This window comes from Carlito syrichta, unplaced genomic scaffold, assembly GCF_000164805.1.
Source record: "Carlito syrichta isolate Samal-C Ts95f unplaced genomic scaffold, Tarsius_syrichta-2.0.1 Scaffold303673, whole genome shotgun sequence".
NCBI lineage: Eukaryota > Metazoa > Chordata > Mammalia > Primates > Tarsiidae > Carlito > Carlito syrichta.
In genome coordinates this window covers 1135200-1150452 of record NW_007247769.1, presented here as the reverse complement: position 1 = coordinate 1150452, position 15253 = coordinate 1135200, and the positions used below count along the sequence as shown (strand labels likewise).

Sequence of the window (15253 nt, the reverse complement as noted above, 5' to 3'; positions counted from 1 at the left end):
AAGGCTCCACCTACCAATTTTCTAGGGCTGAATATAACTTGCTATTCTTTTTTCCTAACTATTTTTGTGGGGGGAGGTGTAAGTGGGAAAGTGGAGAACATGTTTTGGGGTTTTTTGTTTGTTTGTTTGTTTTTTAAAGTTGGAGTCTCACTCTCACCCAGGCTGGAGTGTAGTGGCACACTCACAGTTATCATAGTCTTGACTTGCTGGGCTCTGGCAACCCTTCCACCTCAGCCTTCCAAGTAGCTGGTACCATAGGTGTGCACCACCATGCCCAGTTAATTTTTTTATTTACTATAGAGATGAGGTATCATCAAGTTGCCCAGGCTGGTCTCAAACCCCTGGACTCAGGCAATTCTCTCGCCTCTGTCTCCCAAAATGCTGGGATTACAAGCGTGAGCCATTGCTCCTGGCACCCAGAGAGGCCATGTTTTTATTCTAAGGACTTTGCTCTTGCCTTTCCTTAGGTTAATGGAAAAAAAACAGACAAAAATGGGTAGTCCCCATCAGCCCTTACCAGCGCCCCGCCCCCTCCTGCCAGGACAGTGTGTACTGGCAAAGAGCTTGCCTCTCATCAGGTGAGGTGGACCAGCAGAAACACTCTGGCAGGTACAGGAGTGCTCCCAGGGCCAACCCACCAGTCATCTACCCCAAGGGATAGGAGCAAGTCCAGCACAACACTCCAGAATCCCTTGCTAGGGATTAGGTTAGGCCAAACTATCTCAAACATGAAGGGCTGTTATGCCGTGGATGTTGGGCCCTACCCTCCGTTTCTGAGGCAACTAGTGTGGGGAGAAGCTCAAGAACCTGCATCTGATGAGTGCCCAAGTGGTCCAGGAACCTGGCTTTGTGAACCAGTGGTTCCAGCACAGGCAACCTACTCGACTGTGGTCAGTGGGCAAACACCAAGTCAAGGGGATTGGGAACACATTGTTTGCTCATAAGGAGCCCACCCTCTACCACTACTCACCACAGGTGACTACAGAGTACCTGGAATATGGTCAAGGTAACTCAGAACCTAGATATTTGCATTTCATTCTAATTCATTTATATAGCCATCTATGCCTATGGCTCCCATATTGAACACTGCAGGTGTGGATGTGATGGCCAGAACTGCTGCTGCAGACAGCCCACCATGCACCTGGGGGGAAGACACCACACAAAGGAGAGAAGAGTTGCATCCCAGCATATCCAGCCCACCTCAGCACCGTCTATGATGCAAGGCTTCCTGATTGGTTAAGGTGCTATGAGTAGGTGTTCCCTGTTGCTTGCACCCAAAGGATAATGTCAACCTTGAGCAGAAGCAAAACTCGGTATCCTGTGAACCGAAGAGGGCCTGACCGCAAGAGATGCAACCAGTTCTTTTCAGCATTAATGATCTGGGCACAGACAATACAGGCCCAGCCTGCTTACAGGAGACTCAGAGCATTGCTCTCTGTCTGTCTGTGACTGAATGTGGGGACATTGTTGATGGTTCCAGCTCCATCGCAAGGGGTGAATGAGCTTCAGATGTGTGCAGAACCAATTAATGGGTCATGGCCATGATGCTTCTTCCAGAGTGTGTGGGTCTAGTTGCATAAAAAAATATCTTCCACCAGGCACAGTGCTCATGCCTGTAATCCCGGTACTTTGGAAGGCAGGGGATTGTACTTTGGAGAGGCCAGGGGATTGCCTGAGCCCAGGGGTTCAAGACAAGCCTGGGCAACTTGGCAAGACCTTGTCTCCACAACAAATCAAAAAACTAGCTGGACATAGTGGCACATGCCTATAGTCCCATCTACCTGGGAGGATGAGGTGGAAGAATTGCCTGAGTACAGCTGGTCAAGGTTGTAGTGGCCTTGAGTGTGCCACTGCACTCCACCCTGGGTGACAGAGTGAGACTCCTACTCAAGAAAAAAAAAGAAAAGAAAGAAAGAAAAGAAAACAGGCCAGGCACGGTGGCTCAAGCCTGTAATCCCAGCACTTTGGGAGGTCGAGGCAAGAAAACTGCCTGAGCTCATGAGTTCAAGATCAGCCTGGGCAACTTGGCGAGACCTCATCTCTACAAAAAATTAACCGGGCATGGTGGCTTGCATCTGTAGTTATAGCTGCTTGGAAGGCTGAGGAGGAAAGATTGCCTGAGCCTAGCAGGTTGAGGCTGCGATGGCCATGAGTGTGGACAACAGAGTGAAACTAGCCTGGACAACAGAGTGAAACTCCAACTCAAAAAAAAAACCGAACAGGCAAAGTGGGGACAAAAGGGAGATCCAAAGTTTACCTGTAAAATGACCACTCATCTACCTAATCCTGAATTGTACCCCACATCTTTAAAATAAATTAATTAAAAATAAAAATAAATAAAAAATAAAAAAAATCTTCTTACTCACTCTGGAAATCTCACCATTAGCAATAACCACTGTGAGTTAATCAATACCTCTCTCTGGAATCCTTTTTCAGAATGCACATGCTCCTAGAAAACCCCTTGAAATGTCGATGTGAATGAGTTTGCTTGTATATGTCAGATCATGAGAAGGGTGATCCCGACTGCCCGGCTCCATGTGCTTTCTGGAGGGCCAGCCCCATGCTCAAAATTCCAACAATCCAAGGTCTTGAAGTGTAGGCTATGGTAGTCAGCCGTCATGGCGGCCCCCATAGTTATTGACAAATTTTTATCAGGGCAAATGATGTGAGGTTTGGTATATCAGTGGGGGAAGACAAATACGGAAACAGACACCATAAAGACAACAAGCAATTGTTAGGCTGTCACGGATGGGTTATAGATACTACTGAGAAGAATGCCAAAACACATTCTGGGAAGTGGATGGAAGCATGTTGCCTCCTGAATGGCATCATTGGGGTCACTGTATGACTGATGATGCCTCTGCCAACAAAGCCACCTACTGCTCGAAAATCCACTTGGCCAAACCACAAATGCAACATGAGTGGCATCCCAGAACAGTATCTATCTTGTTCCACCACTAGAAAGAAGAGTCAAAAGTGGGTCCCACCTAAAACACATGTGGGCCCCATACCTTCCATACATAGTGCTTAGGTCGATGGTGGTGGTAGGGGTGGTGGTGGGAGGGAATGGTTAAATGAGTGATTATAATAAGGGAGGTCAGTGTGAAGAGAGAGGAAGACAGATACCAGTGGGGAGTTCCATCTTAGTTTTCTAGCGCCTGCTGTAACAAAGTACCACAGACATAGTCAAGTAATGACCATTAAAAACACTTTAAATGTGCAAAATGTGGGGCTTTTCATGTAACTGCTCTTTTTATTGCTTACCATTAACTAACTTGATTAAAACTTACATAAAAAAACAAATCCAGTCATTCCATTGATGTGTCTCACAGCACCAAAAGCAGACAGAACAAAGTAATACAAGACTGTCAGGAGCTCTGAACTACAGTCCTAGGAGAGTCCTCCCTGAATCCTAGACAGGGTAAGGGTTCTGAGTTGAATTGTATTGCTATAGATTGAATTACAGCCCCCACAAAAGATGCTAAAATCCCAATTCAGTAAATGTGAGTGTGATCCTATTTGAAAATAAGACCTTTATGGATGAGCAAGTTAAGATGAGTTCATACTACAGAAAGGTGGGCCCTAAAACCAAATGACTAGTGTCCTTACTAAAGGGGGAAATATGGAGACAGACACACGCAAAGAAAGAACAGCATGTGAATAGGAAGGTAGAGATCAGCGTGATGCATCTACAAGCCAAGGAGCAAAAAGGTTTGCCAGTAGCCATCAGACACTAGGAGAGAGGCCTGGAACAGATCCTTCCCAGCGCCTTCAGCAGGCATGGCTTTGACGACACTTTGATCTTGGACTTCTGTCCTCCAGAACTGTGACACAATAAATCTCTTGTGTGTAAGCCACCTAGTCCATGGCCCTTCATTACAGCAGCACTAGAAAACCAAGACGGAATCCCCCACTGGTACCTGTCTTTCTGTCTCTTCACACTGACCTCCCTTATTATAATTATTTATATAACTGTAATCCCCCATAGACACTAAGTTCTACAAGTATGAGGCCCACATCTTCCTGATTCACCACTACATCTCAAGCCCATCTCTGGCACACTGGAGGTGTTCAGGAAGTCAACTGACATATGAAAGGTCTGTCTTTGGCTAGTTCTAGAATCTCAGGCACAAAACTTCCCTCCCAAAATGTCTTTCCCCATCTCTCTATGGGAGTAAAGCAAAATAACCAGAAGAGATGACCTCTGTGACCCCTCCCTGCTCAAAAACTCCAGGACTCAATGCTGATGGAGTATTCATTCATCATGGTCAGATCAAGACATCAGAAACAACACCAGAAGTGTTAAACAGAGGGGAGGTAACACAGGGAATGACTCACAGATGTGTGGAAAGGTTGGGAGGCTATTACAATTTCCTGCGGGTCTCCAGTGAACTGAGAGCAGGATGGCCTCACTTCATGGGCTTCTGGAATCCATGTTCAGAGAAATGCATCCAATTCAGTATGGACTGGTAACCCCCAAAGCGGGCAGTCGCAGGGGTAGGGCCCACCGAGGACTACAACAAGGCCTTTGAAGCAGGGCTTGGGGGGAAGGGACAACAGGCTCACTGACAAAGCCCTACGCCCTGACAACGTGCAGAAATGGAAAACATGTGCCTCCCCCACACTCACCTCCTTTCTAACACCAGAGTCAGACCAGAAGACAATCCCATGAGTAATCTGACAAGGGAGGGCCACCTTCCCCTCCCATGAACCCCAGGTTGCCCTGGTTCACACCCACCAGGTGTCCTCTAGGAAGGTGGTACTCACCCACACTGCTGAGGGAGCTGCTGCTTTCTGAGTCTGAAGGCATGGTGGACAGGACGCTGTAGGTGGAGCCTGGGGACAGAAGAAGAGACTGTGTTACTAATCCCAAGGGGTCACTCATCTATACCCTAAGCCACTGTCAGACCGTCTGGTGGTCAGTTGACACAAGGTCATGAGAGCCAACACTGCACCAGGGACCAGAATCCTGAATCCAAGGGCCAAGCAAAGGAAGTACACTTAGCAGGACCTGGAATTGGGTACTTTGGCCCGGCCTTCCATCCCACTTTACCAACACTCTCCTGCTTGGGAGACCGATTAGCAGGCAGAGGGAAACTTGGAGTCAGTCAACTGGCTTCTTGTTGGGACATCTGGGAAAGGCTTAGCAACAGAGCAACATGCCAAAGGTTGAAATGGGGTATAGGGGTTTCCTACTGATTTTCATCAATATGATGCTGGCTTTCTTGCAGAGGGTGACAGCATAAATTAGACATCATCTGAACTATATGTTCTTTTCCTGACTGCTCTGCTCTCTGCTCTTGCATTCTAGCTATTCAAGCTCAGTCTTTAATAATTTAGTCAGTAGCTTCCCGCTTACTAAAAGTAACACATAAACTTATGAGCAGTTATACTATTACCAAAGCATGTGCTTTTTTTTTTTTTTGGTCCACTCTTTAATTCCTGGTTGTGAACACACACAATGACCATGGTTTGGTTTGAATCCCCAAATTTTCAAAACCAGATGCTACCCACCTGGCATGAGGAAGCCCAATTTCTGAACCTAGCTCTGCATAGGTGTATATAGCTGGGTCCTACTGAGCAAGTCACTTCGGTTTTCTGGAACTCTGTTTCCTGGTCTGTAGAAGGTTGCTTTCATCTCAGTGATTACATTCTCCACTGATTAATGGAAACAGAAGGTGTGCTTTGCGTATCAAGACTATAGGCGACACAAAATTTAAAAAGAACAAACTGACTCAGAGGCTGACCTGGGAGTCAACAAAGCACAACACACAGAGATGGCCAGTCAAATAAAACTAGGGATGGCAGAACAAATATAGCAAGCAAATGGGTGAGCCGGAGATGGGATTTTTGCAATAAGAGCTCTGGAGTTAGAAAGCTGTCAAGAACTAATGAGATCTTGGGCTCCAGAACCAGAAATGTGGACACCAAATTTAAGGATTTCTCTTCCATCACAGTTCTCTCAAGTTGCTACCCTCTGTACATCCTCGGAAGGGAAAGAGGAGAGATGAGGGATGGGGGTAAGTAGGGGAGAGGGAGAGGAGGAGGGGGACCCATGGCAGCAGGGAGGCCCCCAGGGAAACACGAGAGAGAGACCAGAGAGGAAAGGGAGGTTTTGTAGTGAAGGGTAAGGACCACACATGGAGGGCAGAGAGACAGTCTTAAATTAAGGCATGTAGGAGAGCTAGCAGGCATGCCCATCGAAAGAGAAATGAAGGGGCAGAGAAAAAAGAGAAAACAAGCAAAAAGGGACTTTAGTAATGACAAGAACTAGGACAGTGGCCAGAATGACTGGTGGCCTCATTATCGCATTTTCTGAGCCTCTCTGAAGAACCCGAGGGTGTTGGGCAGGGATTGAAGAGCTCGACTGGGGAGTAGGTAGGTGTCTTGCCTTTCAATAAGACTGTCAGAAAGGATTAAATTTGTTCTCAATGGCCTCCAGCGGCAGAACTGGGAGCAGCGGGCGGATGGATGCTGAAGAAAGCTGCAGCTCTAAACAGGTCAGGATGGCCATGGTCAGCACTGCCTGAGATGAAAAGCCTGGAACTGAGGGGGGGGTGAAGGAGGCCCAGCATTCAGTGGCAGAGATGCCATGAGGAAGTCTGCGCATTTGAGGGGAAACATAGCCAGAAAAGCCCATGCAGCCCCGAAAGCCTAGGATCCCATTGAAAAACGAGGAAGCCGTATTCCACCACCTCCCATATTACAAGTTCAAAATTTGCTGTGCATTTCAACAACTCTGCGTTTTGCCTCAACAAAACAATAAGCATTACAAATTTTTCAAATAGTCTCTCTTCCTACCTCAGACCTGTTAAGTGCTGCTTCAAGATCTGTGTAATAAAGTCAAATGTAATTCGGGTAATCCATTGATATCTTCAAAGAACAATAATTCGACACAATGTTTCTTTCCTAAATTCAACCACCATTTAAAATTTTTTTTTTCTTTATAGGGCAGGGAAGGCTAGCCGGCTGGTATGTTGGCAGATTGTTTTCAAAAGACTCCTACTCAAGAAAGCAGGCACAAATAAACTCTCCCACTCACACCTCCAGAAATCCTTATATTCAACCCAGCCCGGCTTACAGCACTGGTGGCTCACGCTGTAGGGACACTGCTGCGGGAACGCTTGCTTCTTTCTCACTGTTGGCATCAGTGCACCCCATCTTCCAGTAAATCGCCCCTCCTCTCCAAATCGTCTCTCTCCTCCCCTGTGGCGAGTTTCCACTGTTAATTAAGCTTGGCAGGCGCCCTTCTCTCTCTCCGCCCATCTCCCTCCCTGGTTGGGGTAGGCCACCGGCCAACCAACACACTTTGTTCCTCTTCCCCGTCCCCCAAGTCTGGACTGGGCTCTGAGGCCTGACCTGGGGCGGCATGACATCTTTATGTGCATCTCTGGGCATCACCCCCACCCCCACCCCAGGGAGCTGGCAAGGCTCCTAGAAGCTGGTGGGGAGGGGAGTGATTAAAATTGGACAGGACCCAATTTTTACAATGTTCCCAGAGCTTCGGACGTCATTAAGGAGAAAAAAAGACCCAAAGAAGACATTGTCTCGGTCATGCTTTGTCTCTGAGGATATTGTTGTCCTAAAGGCCTCTGTGGCCAGAACTGTCAGAAAAAGGCAAAAGGAGAACTCTCCTCTAAAGTCACACGAGGTCCTTTCAATGCCGGTGGCTTTTGTGGGGCTGAGAGGTGGATGTCAGGAGTCATCTACCTCTGGGGTTTCACAATCAAATTCAGAGGTACACAGGAGTCCCATCTCAACTGCACATACTTCAGTGCCTCATGTGGTCCCTCACTCTCTGCTATAGCCTAATCCAGGAGAGGGGGACAATTCCCTTGTGTTCCCCTGAAGGCACCTCCACCCCATCACCCTGAAACCTTAGGCAGCTCAAAAAGCTGCGCTGGGCCACCATGGAGGAAAAATCAATGTGGAAGAACATTCTCCACCTCACACTGTATAATCTACCCTGCTCCCATACATACATACTCACGCACGCACGCACGCACGCACAGGCATGCATGCAGCAGCAGGGCACTGACCACAGACTCATGCAAGCTACCAAATGCAGCTGTACAAAGGTCCTGAGGAGATCCAGAGGAAGTTGGGTGATATGGAAATATTTCCAGAAAAGGGGAGCTGGAGGCCAGGTTTGGATGGATCCCGTGCAGGCCTGAGGGGATTCTTTAATAGCACAGGAATTACCCGGGGACCTGATTAAGGTGCAGGTTCTGATTCAGCAGATGAGGGTGGGGCCTGAGACTCCACATTTCTAACGAGCTTCCAGGGCATGTGGTCCACGGATCTAATGGGACCTAGAGTCAGCAGGTGGGATGCAAACTGCAGCACCAGCAGAAGCCTGGGGAGCGGCGGAAGGAAGCCTCTGGAAGGGAGCCAGCCTGGTAACCCTCAGGGACTGGCCCGGCCAAGGGCATTGTCTGTGTCCCTTCCAAGAGCCTGGCCCCTAATTCTGTTTACTCTGTGACTCAGTGCCATGGGGTCATGGAGACCACTTCAAAAGCACTTCCAGTAAAAATCACCCAGGCAATCATGGAAGGCCCCATCTCTCCCCATGGGGCCCGGGAGAGAAGGGAGTGTGTCCCCTAACACGCCCCTTCCATTCACCTGGAGCTTGTAAAGGCCTGGGTGACTCATGTTTCCTCCCTGTAAAATTCGCAGTGACTGAAGGAACTTGTTCTAGCCTTGAACCAGCATGCAGAGTTCTCCCTGTCCTTTAGAAGGGCCCAGGAGGAAAGGCTGAGGTCAGCTTGGGGTTGTGGACCAGCCAGTATCCCCATTCAATCATGAGGGAAGGGGGAGGGAGAAGGAAAGCTGCTGTTCCCTAAGGCCCTTGGGTCCCTGAAGACAGAGCAGCAGGTGTGGCCTGGGCCCCAGGAGGACATGCTCCTCCAGGATACCTGCTACCCTCCTCCACTGGCTCACACCTGAGGAACCATAGCCCACGTGCAGGGTGAGCGAGGGTGCCTAAGCACTCCAGGGACCTGTACGGTCTGTCAGGTTCCTGACACATGGCACTGGGCTGGGTCTGGGAGAAAGAAGAAAGGCAAGCCACGGGCTAGGAAGCCTGGAGGCTACTCACCTGCAGGGAGATTCTGGAGAAGGCCTTCTCCCCTTCTCGGAGCCTCAGGGCCAAACAAGCCAGCAGGGATTACAATGTGGTCTGAGGGCAACACTCAACTCTGCCCTTTATCTGCCGTATGCCCTGAGGTAAGTCACTCAGCTCCTCTGTGCTTCTCTGTGCACATCAGCAAAATGGGATGTTAGAAGTACTTCAACCTCACAAAGCCGTCTGAGGATCAACTGAGTGTCCCTAGTCTGAAAACCTAAAATCCAACATGCTCCAAAATCTAAAACGTTTTGGGTGCCAATGTTTCTACAAGTAGAAAGTTCCACACCTGACCTCACGTGACAGGTCAAAGCCAAAGTGTAGGTACATAAGACACAGTTCACTCAGGGTCCCCCATAGGAAAAATAAAATTACCTTCAGGCTATGGATATGGGGTATAGGAGGGGGGACACAAAAAAACCGAAATTATCTTTTGGAGGGTGGGTCCCTTGTAGTACAGGCTTCTACCGCTATGGGTTCTCGGAACCCATCAGCATCACTATACCAGCTAGCACTGTCGTGAGAGACTGCACTCAGCTTCAGTGAATTTTTTTTTGGAGATTCTTTCTATACATTTTCCCATTTCATGATGGGTGATTTATGAGTGCACCTACCCCCACTGGGCTGAGTGTTCAGCAGTGTTTGACCAAAAATGGCCTGACTCCCATGCCCCATCCTCCCTATTCATCCAATCTCACCCTGAACAACTTTTTTTGGTTTCCCTGGATTAAAAAAGACCTCAAAGGGAAAGGTTTTATCCATGTGGGGGAGAGGTGAAACAAAAAACCGCAGAAGCACTAAAAGGCATCAAAATAGACAAGTTCAAAGACTGTTTTGAGCAGTGGAAAAAAGCATCTCGATAGGTGTATTGCATCAAATGGAGAGTACTTTGAAGGAGACTAAAGTTTAAATATGTGAGAAAAAATACATGATTTTTTATAAATAAATTCCGGGTTCTATTGGGTCCTCCCTCATATACAAAACATAAATAAACTTCACATTAAGATTTGGGTCCCATCTCCAAGATCTCTCGTTATGTACAAGCAAATGTCCCAAAAGCCGGAAAAATCCAAAATCCCAAAACATTTCTGGTCCCAAGCACTTTGGGTGAGAGATACTCCACCCGGATGTGAAAAGTACTTTAAAAGGCACCTGACAGCCAGCACTCTCAGTGTTGGCTGCCATTATCATGGTCAGACCACACCTGCAGAAGGTTCTTCCAACCCTGCAGTTCTTGATTCCTCAGTTACTTAACATTGAAAGCTGTAGTGGAGTGACAAGGCCACACATGCCACGAAGGCAAACCCCTGGATTACACAGCACTCTCTAATAATAATAGCAGTTAATAGGCACTGAGCACTATTAAGTGCTGGGACTGTGGTAAGCACTTCGCATGTACTGCCTCAGTTAATTTCCATAACAGCCCAGAGGTTTTCATCAGGCCCACTTCACAGAGGAAAAGACTAAGGGTTAGAAAAAAAGTAACTACTCTGCTTAAGGTTGTGCTAGAGCTACTAAGGAAACAAACAGGATATAAGCCTAGGCGGTCCACCTCAGAGCTCTCTATCCTTACAAACAATACTGCTACCCACCCCCAAAGGTGGAAGAACAGTCAGGAAGACTTCATGGAGGCAGAGGCCTGAAACTGAACCTGAAGGTTGGTGGCCTTGGATAATAAGCACATGAGAAGTCAGATCAGCTTGTAGGAGACAACAGGCAAAACCCATCTCTCCCTGTAAATACAAGGGATGAAGTCTCAGAGCAGAGCTGGCTCAGCCCAAGGCCTCCCAGCCTGGATCCCCTGGAGAATGGGCTCATCTCCTCCCTGCCCTCCTCCCTCACCCTGAGCCAGCCATGGGGAGTAAGTGGGAAGAAAGAGAAGGGGAGGAACTGTGGCTTCAGGGTCCCATTCCACACCCATGGCCTGCTGGGTGCAGGGGCAGGTCCCAGAGCGTGGGCTGCCTCACTCAAGAGCCACTCAAATTCTGTGAGCCACAGTGATGAGGAACTGAGCGAGTGGAAACTACCAGGTGCTAGTCACCTCTTGCAGAGACCCCTTTCCCTGCTCTGAGTTCCTCGGGGTACAGAGAGGGGTGCTCCTTTGGCTGCTACCAAGCCCTCTCACAGAACTCCGTTCAGGGCAGCCCCTCCTTAGGGGCTCAGCCTCCTTCCCTTCAAAAGCATGGCCCAAGATTGCAGACAGTGAAACCCAAACTTGGAGGTTGACAAGCCACAGTGTTTCAGGGAACTGTGGGGTGACCATGGCCTTGGACAGAGCAACCACAGACGCTGGTATATCATCAAGGAAGTTCTGCTTCATGTACCCTACGTGCCTCCTTGGAATGGAAAAATCGCATTCTCTCAACATGCACAAGGTGGCTGTTATCTCTAGGTTAGGCAGATTCATCTCTACTGTGCACAGCCCACTCCAAAGTATCAAGTATGTAAGTTCAGCTATAATATCCCTTTTCCCCAACTGAGATAATGTTACAGTATTTCTTTGCAAAATTTCAGACAAGCATCATCAATGTGCTAAAAGATTGTAGTAATGATGTTTACTCCTCCTATTTCGAGTCGTTATAGAGACCACTGGGTCCATCTTTAAAAAGTGAAAGGGGAGCCAGGCTCAGTGGCTCAGCCTGTAATCCCATGCCTTTGGGAGACTGAGGTGAGTGGATGGCCTGAGCCCGCGGGTTTGAGACCCGCCTGGGCAACTTGGCGAGACCTCATCTCTACAAAAAATCAAAATCAGCCGGGCGTGGTAGCGCGCGCCTGTAGTTCCAGCTACTTGGAAGGCTGAGGCGGAAGGATCACAGCAGGTCGAGGCTGCGGTGGCCAGGAGCGGCCACTGCACTCCAGTCTGGGCGACAGAGTGAGACTCCAACTCAAAAAATAAATAAATAAATAAAAATTTTTTTTTAAAAAGTGAAAGGGGAAGGGTCACTGCCAGGAAAGTGCAGGGTTAACTTCAAGGTTGTGCAGTGAGATTTGTGTGGGGGTGGCAAGAAGAAAGAAGACACCTGCTGAGTGCTATGCCCCTTTCTCAGTCTGCTCCCTAGCCCTTACCACTGGAATCTAGGGATCATTTACAAAATAAGGAACTGAACTATCGGCACTCAAGAAAACTCTCAGATAACAATTTTGCCATCTGCGATTCCCCTCCCTCCCCCACCCAGAATGCTCCAAGGCAACACTATGAAAAGGGAGGGAAAAGTAAACATGCATGTCCAGAATTAACCACCCAGTACCATTAAAGGCGCTTCTCTCACTTACTACTGAACTGGGGCAGGGTTTTTTAGGGTTGAAAAATTTTGTTTTTACTGGTACATGAAAAAGGAAAGATGGACACTCGTTGGGTTTCCAGAGATAAAAAAAGCCAGCAGTCAGAAAGCTTGCTTCCCTCCTCAGCGAAGCAAGCACTCCTGGAAGCTTTGAGACCAGCACAAAGTGTGTGTCTGATGAAAGCCACCTTCTTTGTTCTTTCTTTTAGAGCTGCCACGTTCCAGGTTGTGGGTGTGAGAAAGAAATGAGGATGAGTGTTGTGTGGGGTGACCTGGGACCACCAACCCGGCACCAGGTGAGACCACCTCTCAGTTCTGGCATCTCAGAACTGAGAGGTGGTCTCACCTGGTGCCGGGTTGCTGACAAAAGCAAGCCTTGTTTCTGCTGTCACTCCTGGCCAGGTTGAAAGATGATTTTGCACCTGAAAGGCACAGAAGGGGGCCTGAAGCAGATTCTAGAGTCTTCAACTAAAATGCAATGATGCGGGAACACGTCCATTACCAATGAATGTGGCCAAGCCCGATCAGCACCCACAAAGCAAGAAACACAGATGAGGGAGTGGAGAAGGGCCAGTCACAATGCCTCTGCCCTGCCACCCTGGCCAAGACCGGATGGGAAATCTGAGCAGCATGCACACCCAAGGGGCAGCCAAGCCTTCATTATGCTCCAGCCGGACATCCCTGGGGGAGGAGTGTACGTCTGCCCTGAAATAAACTTCTGATAAGCACCAGAAGTCACAACAGGCAGGAAACAGCTCTCTGAAAGGCACCGGGCACCACCGGCTCCCCCTTGCTCCGGCCAGCACTCCATCAAGACTCGATTTTCCACACCTCGTCACTGGTCCACATACCTTGCAGAGGGCTCTACCCTCCGCCTTCTCAGGTGGCACCAATGCAGGCTCCGGGCCGGACCGCCTGGCTCAGGCCTGCCACTCACCAGCTGTGTGACCTTGAGCAGTAGCTGCCACTGTCTGTGTCTCCTCTCATTTATAAAACAGGAAGAACAAGAGGTGATGAGGACTCAATGAGCCAAGAGTGGGGAGGCCCTCAGAATAGAGCAGGCACACAGCCAGCATCCACAGGCACTAGAGCTCGCGTGACTGCTCACCTCTCAGCAGGCAAGAAGCAGGCTCCACAGTGCACACACAAACTGCAGATGACCACGAACTGGGCCTGGCAGACAGTCACCTGACCTCCACGACTTCTGGAATGTTTTACTGGTAGAAAGCTCCTTACTGAGTCCCCTATGTGCCTCCTGTTACCACCTCCCTGGGGGACTATCACCTCTCCCTCGCCCTACCATGCATGTCCCCTCTCAATCTCTGAATACAGCCCTAGGCTTCTGTTTTCTCCTTCTTTAGGGTAAGGAGGGCTCCTTCTCCCCTTCTACCTTTCTACCCAACCATGGCCGATTCTAAGCCAGCCCAAGCCTTCCTTGTGAACCTCCTGTTCTCTGATTCACACGGAACAAGCAGGAGTGCCCACTGTGCTTGGCATCACACCAGGCCCGCACCTAATTTCTCATCCAGTCCTCACCACCACCCACACGCAGCATCAGTCACCCATTTCAAGAGAGATAGAGCCATGGTGCGCTGCAGGAGACGCCACCACTTGGTGAGCATGTCTGTCCCCAGGAAACACAAGAGACCATTCATTCCTCACATACTTAGTGAATGCTGGGCTAGGAGGTACTAGGGATGCAGTAAAAGAACGTGATGGACAAATCCCTGCCCTCTCAGAGCTCGCATGAACAGGGGTGGGGGAGAAATAAACAAATATAAACTGTATCAGGCAGTAAGTGCTGCTGATGGAAAATACAGCTGGGTAATGATGGAGTGGAGTGCTGTGGTAGAGCGGACAGGGAGGGGTCTCTCTGCGAAGGTCACATTTGAGCAGAGAGTTGAAGGAAGCGTGAAATGTTGGAGAAAGACTGTTCCAGGTGGACGAACTGCAAGTGCAAAAGTCATGGAGCCAGCCCATGCAAGGAGGTCTGTGTGGTCTGAGTAAAGTGACCTGTGGGAAGATGCAGATGAGGTCAGAGAAACAGCAGGGCTGGTTCAGGCCATAGAGAGGATGCTGGGCTCTACTCCAAATGAGACAGAAAACTTCTGGAAGGTTCTGAGGAGCGAAGAGGCGTGGACTGACTTAGATTTAAGAAAAATCACTCGATGTTTCATTGACTGCTGTCCAGAGGCAGGGAAGGAAGCGTGGAAGCAGGAAAATCAGTCAGACAGCCAAGGCAATCATCTAGGGGAGCAATGCTGGCAGCCTGAGCCAGAGTGACGGGAGCGGCACTGGTGAGAAGTGGTTGGATTAAAGGGATGTTTTGAAGCGAGCTCTGAAAGGATCTGCTGACAGACTCGACGTGGAAAAAGAAAAGAAGAAAAGTCAAAGATGACTCCCAGGTTCTTGGCCTGGAAACTGGAAGGATGAAGTTGGCACCTGCTGAGGTGCAGGAGGAACAGATGGGGTAGGGAAGTAGGGAATCACAGGGTCATGCTTGGCCCGTTTATGCGAGGGGCCTCAGACACCCAAGAGAGATGTGAGGTAAGCGGCTGAATGAGTCTGAAGTTTGGGAACAAGGTTGGAGCTAGAGATATCATCTGAGAATTGTCAGCATATGTTTAGTATTTAAAGTGACAAGCCTTGCTTGACAGGATCACCAAGGGAGGGAGTGTGGACAGGAAGCTCAGTGGGGAGGTCCACGGAATGAACCTGAGCACTGGGGGCTTAGGGATGAGAAGAGGAATCAACCAAGATCACAGAGGAGTGAGTAGTGAAGTAGGAGGAGAGTCAACCATCCAAATGAAGAAACTGAACACAACTGCATGTGGTTGGGGCTTAGAGA

At 49.0% G+C, this 15253-nt stretch overlaps 1 protein-coding gene across 1 annotated transcript in view; it reads right to left on the bottom strand.

Annotated features, from left to right (window-relative positions):
• Positions 1-15253, bottom strand: part of DLG5 (discs large MAGUK scaffold protein 5) — a 134594-nt gene that overhangs the window by 76929 nt on the left and 42412 nt on the right. Inside the window, exon 2 of the mRNA XM_008059018.1 lies at positions 4768-4836. Coding sequence (XP_008057209.1) covers positions 4768-4810 — 43 coding nt within the window. The 5' untranslated portion in view covers positions 4811-4836. The remainder of the gene's footprint in view (positions 1-4767; positions 4837-15253) is intronic.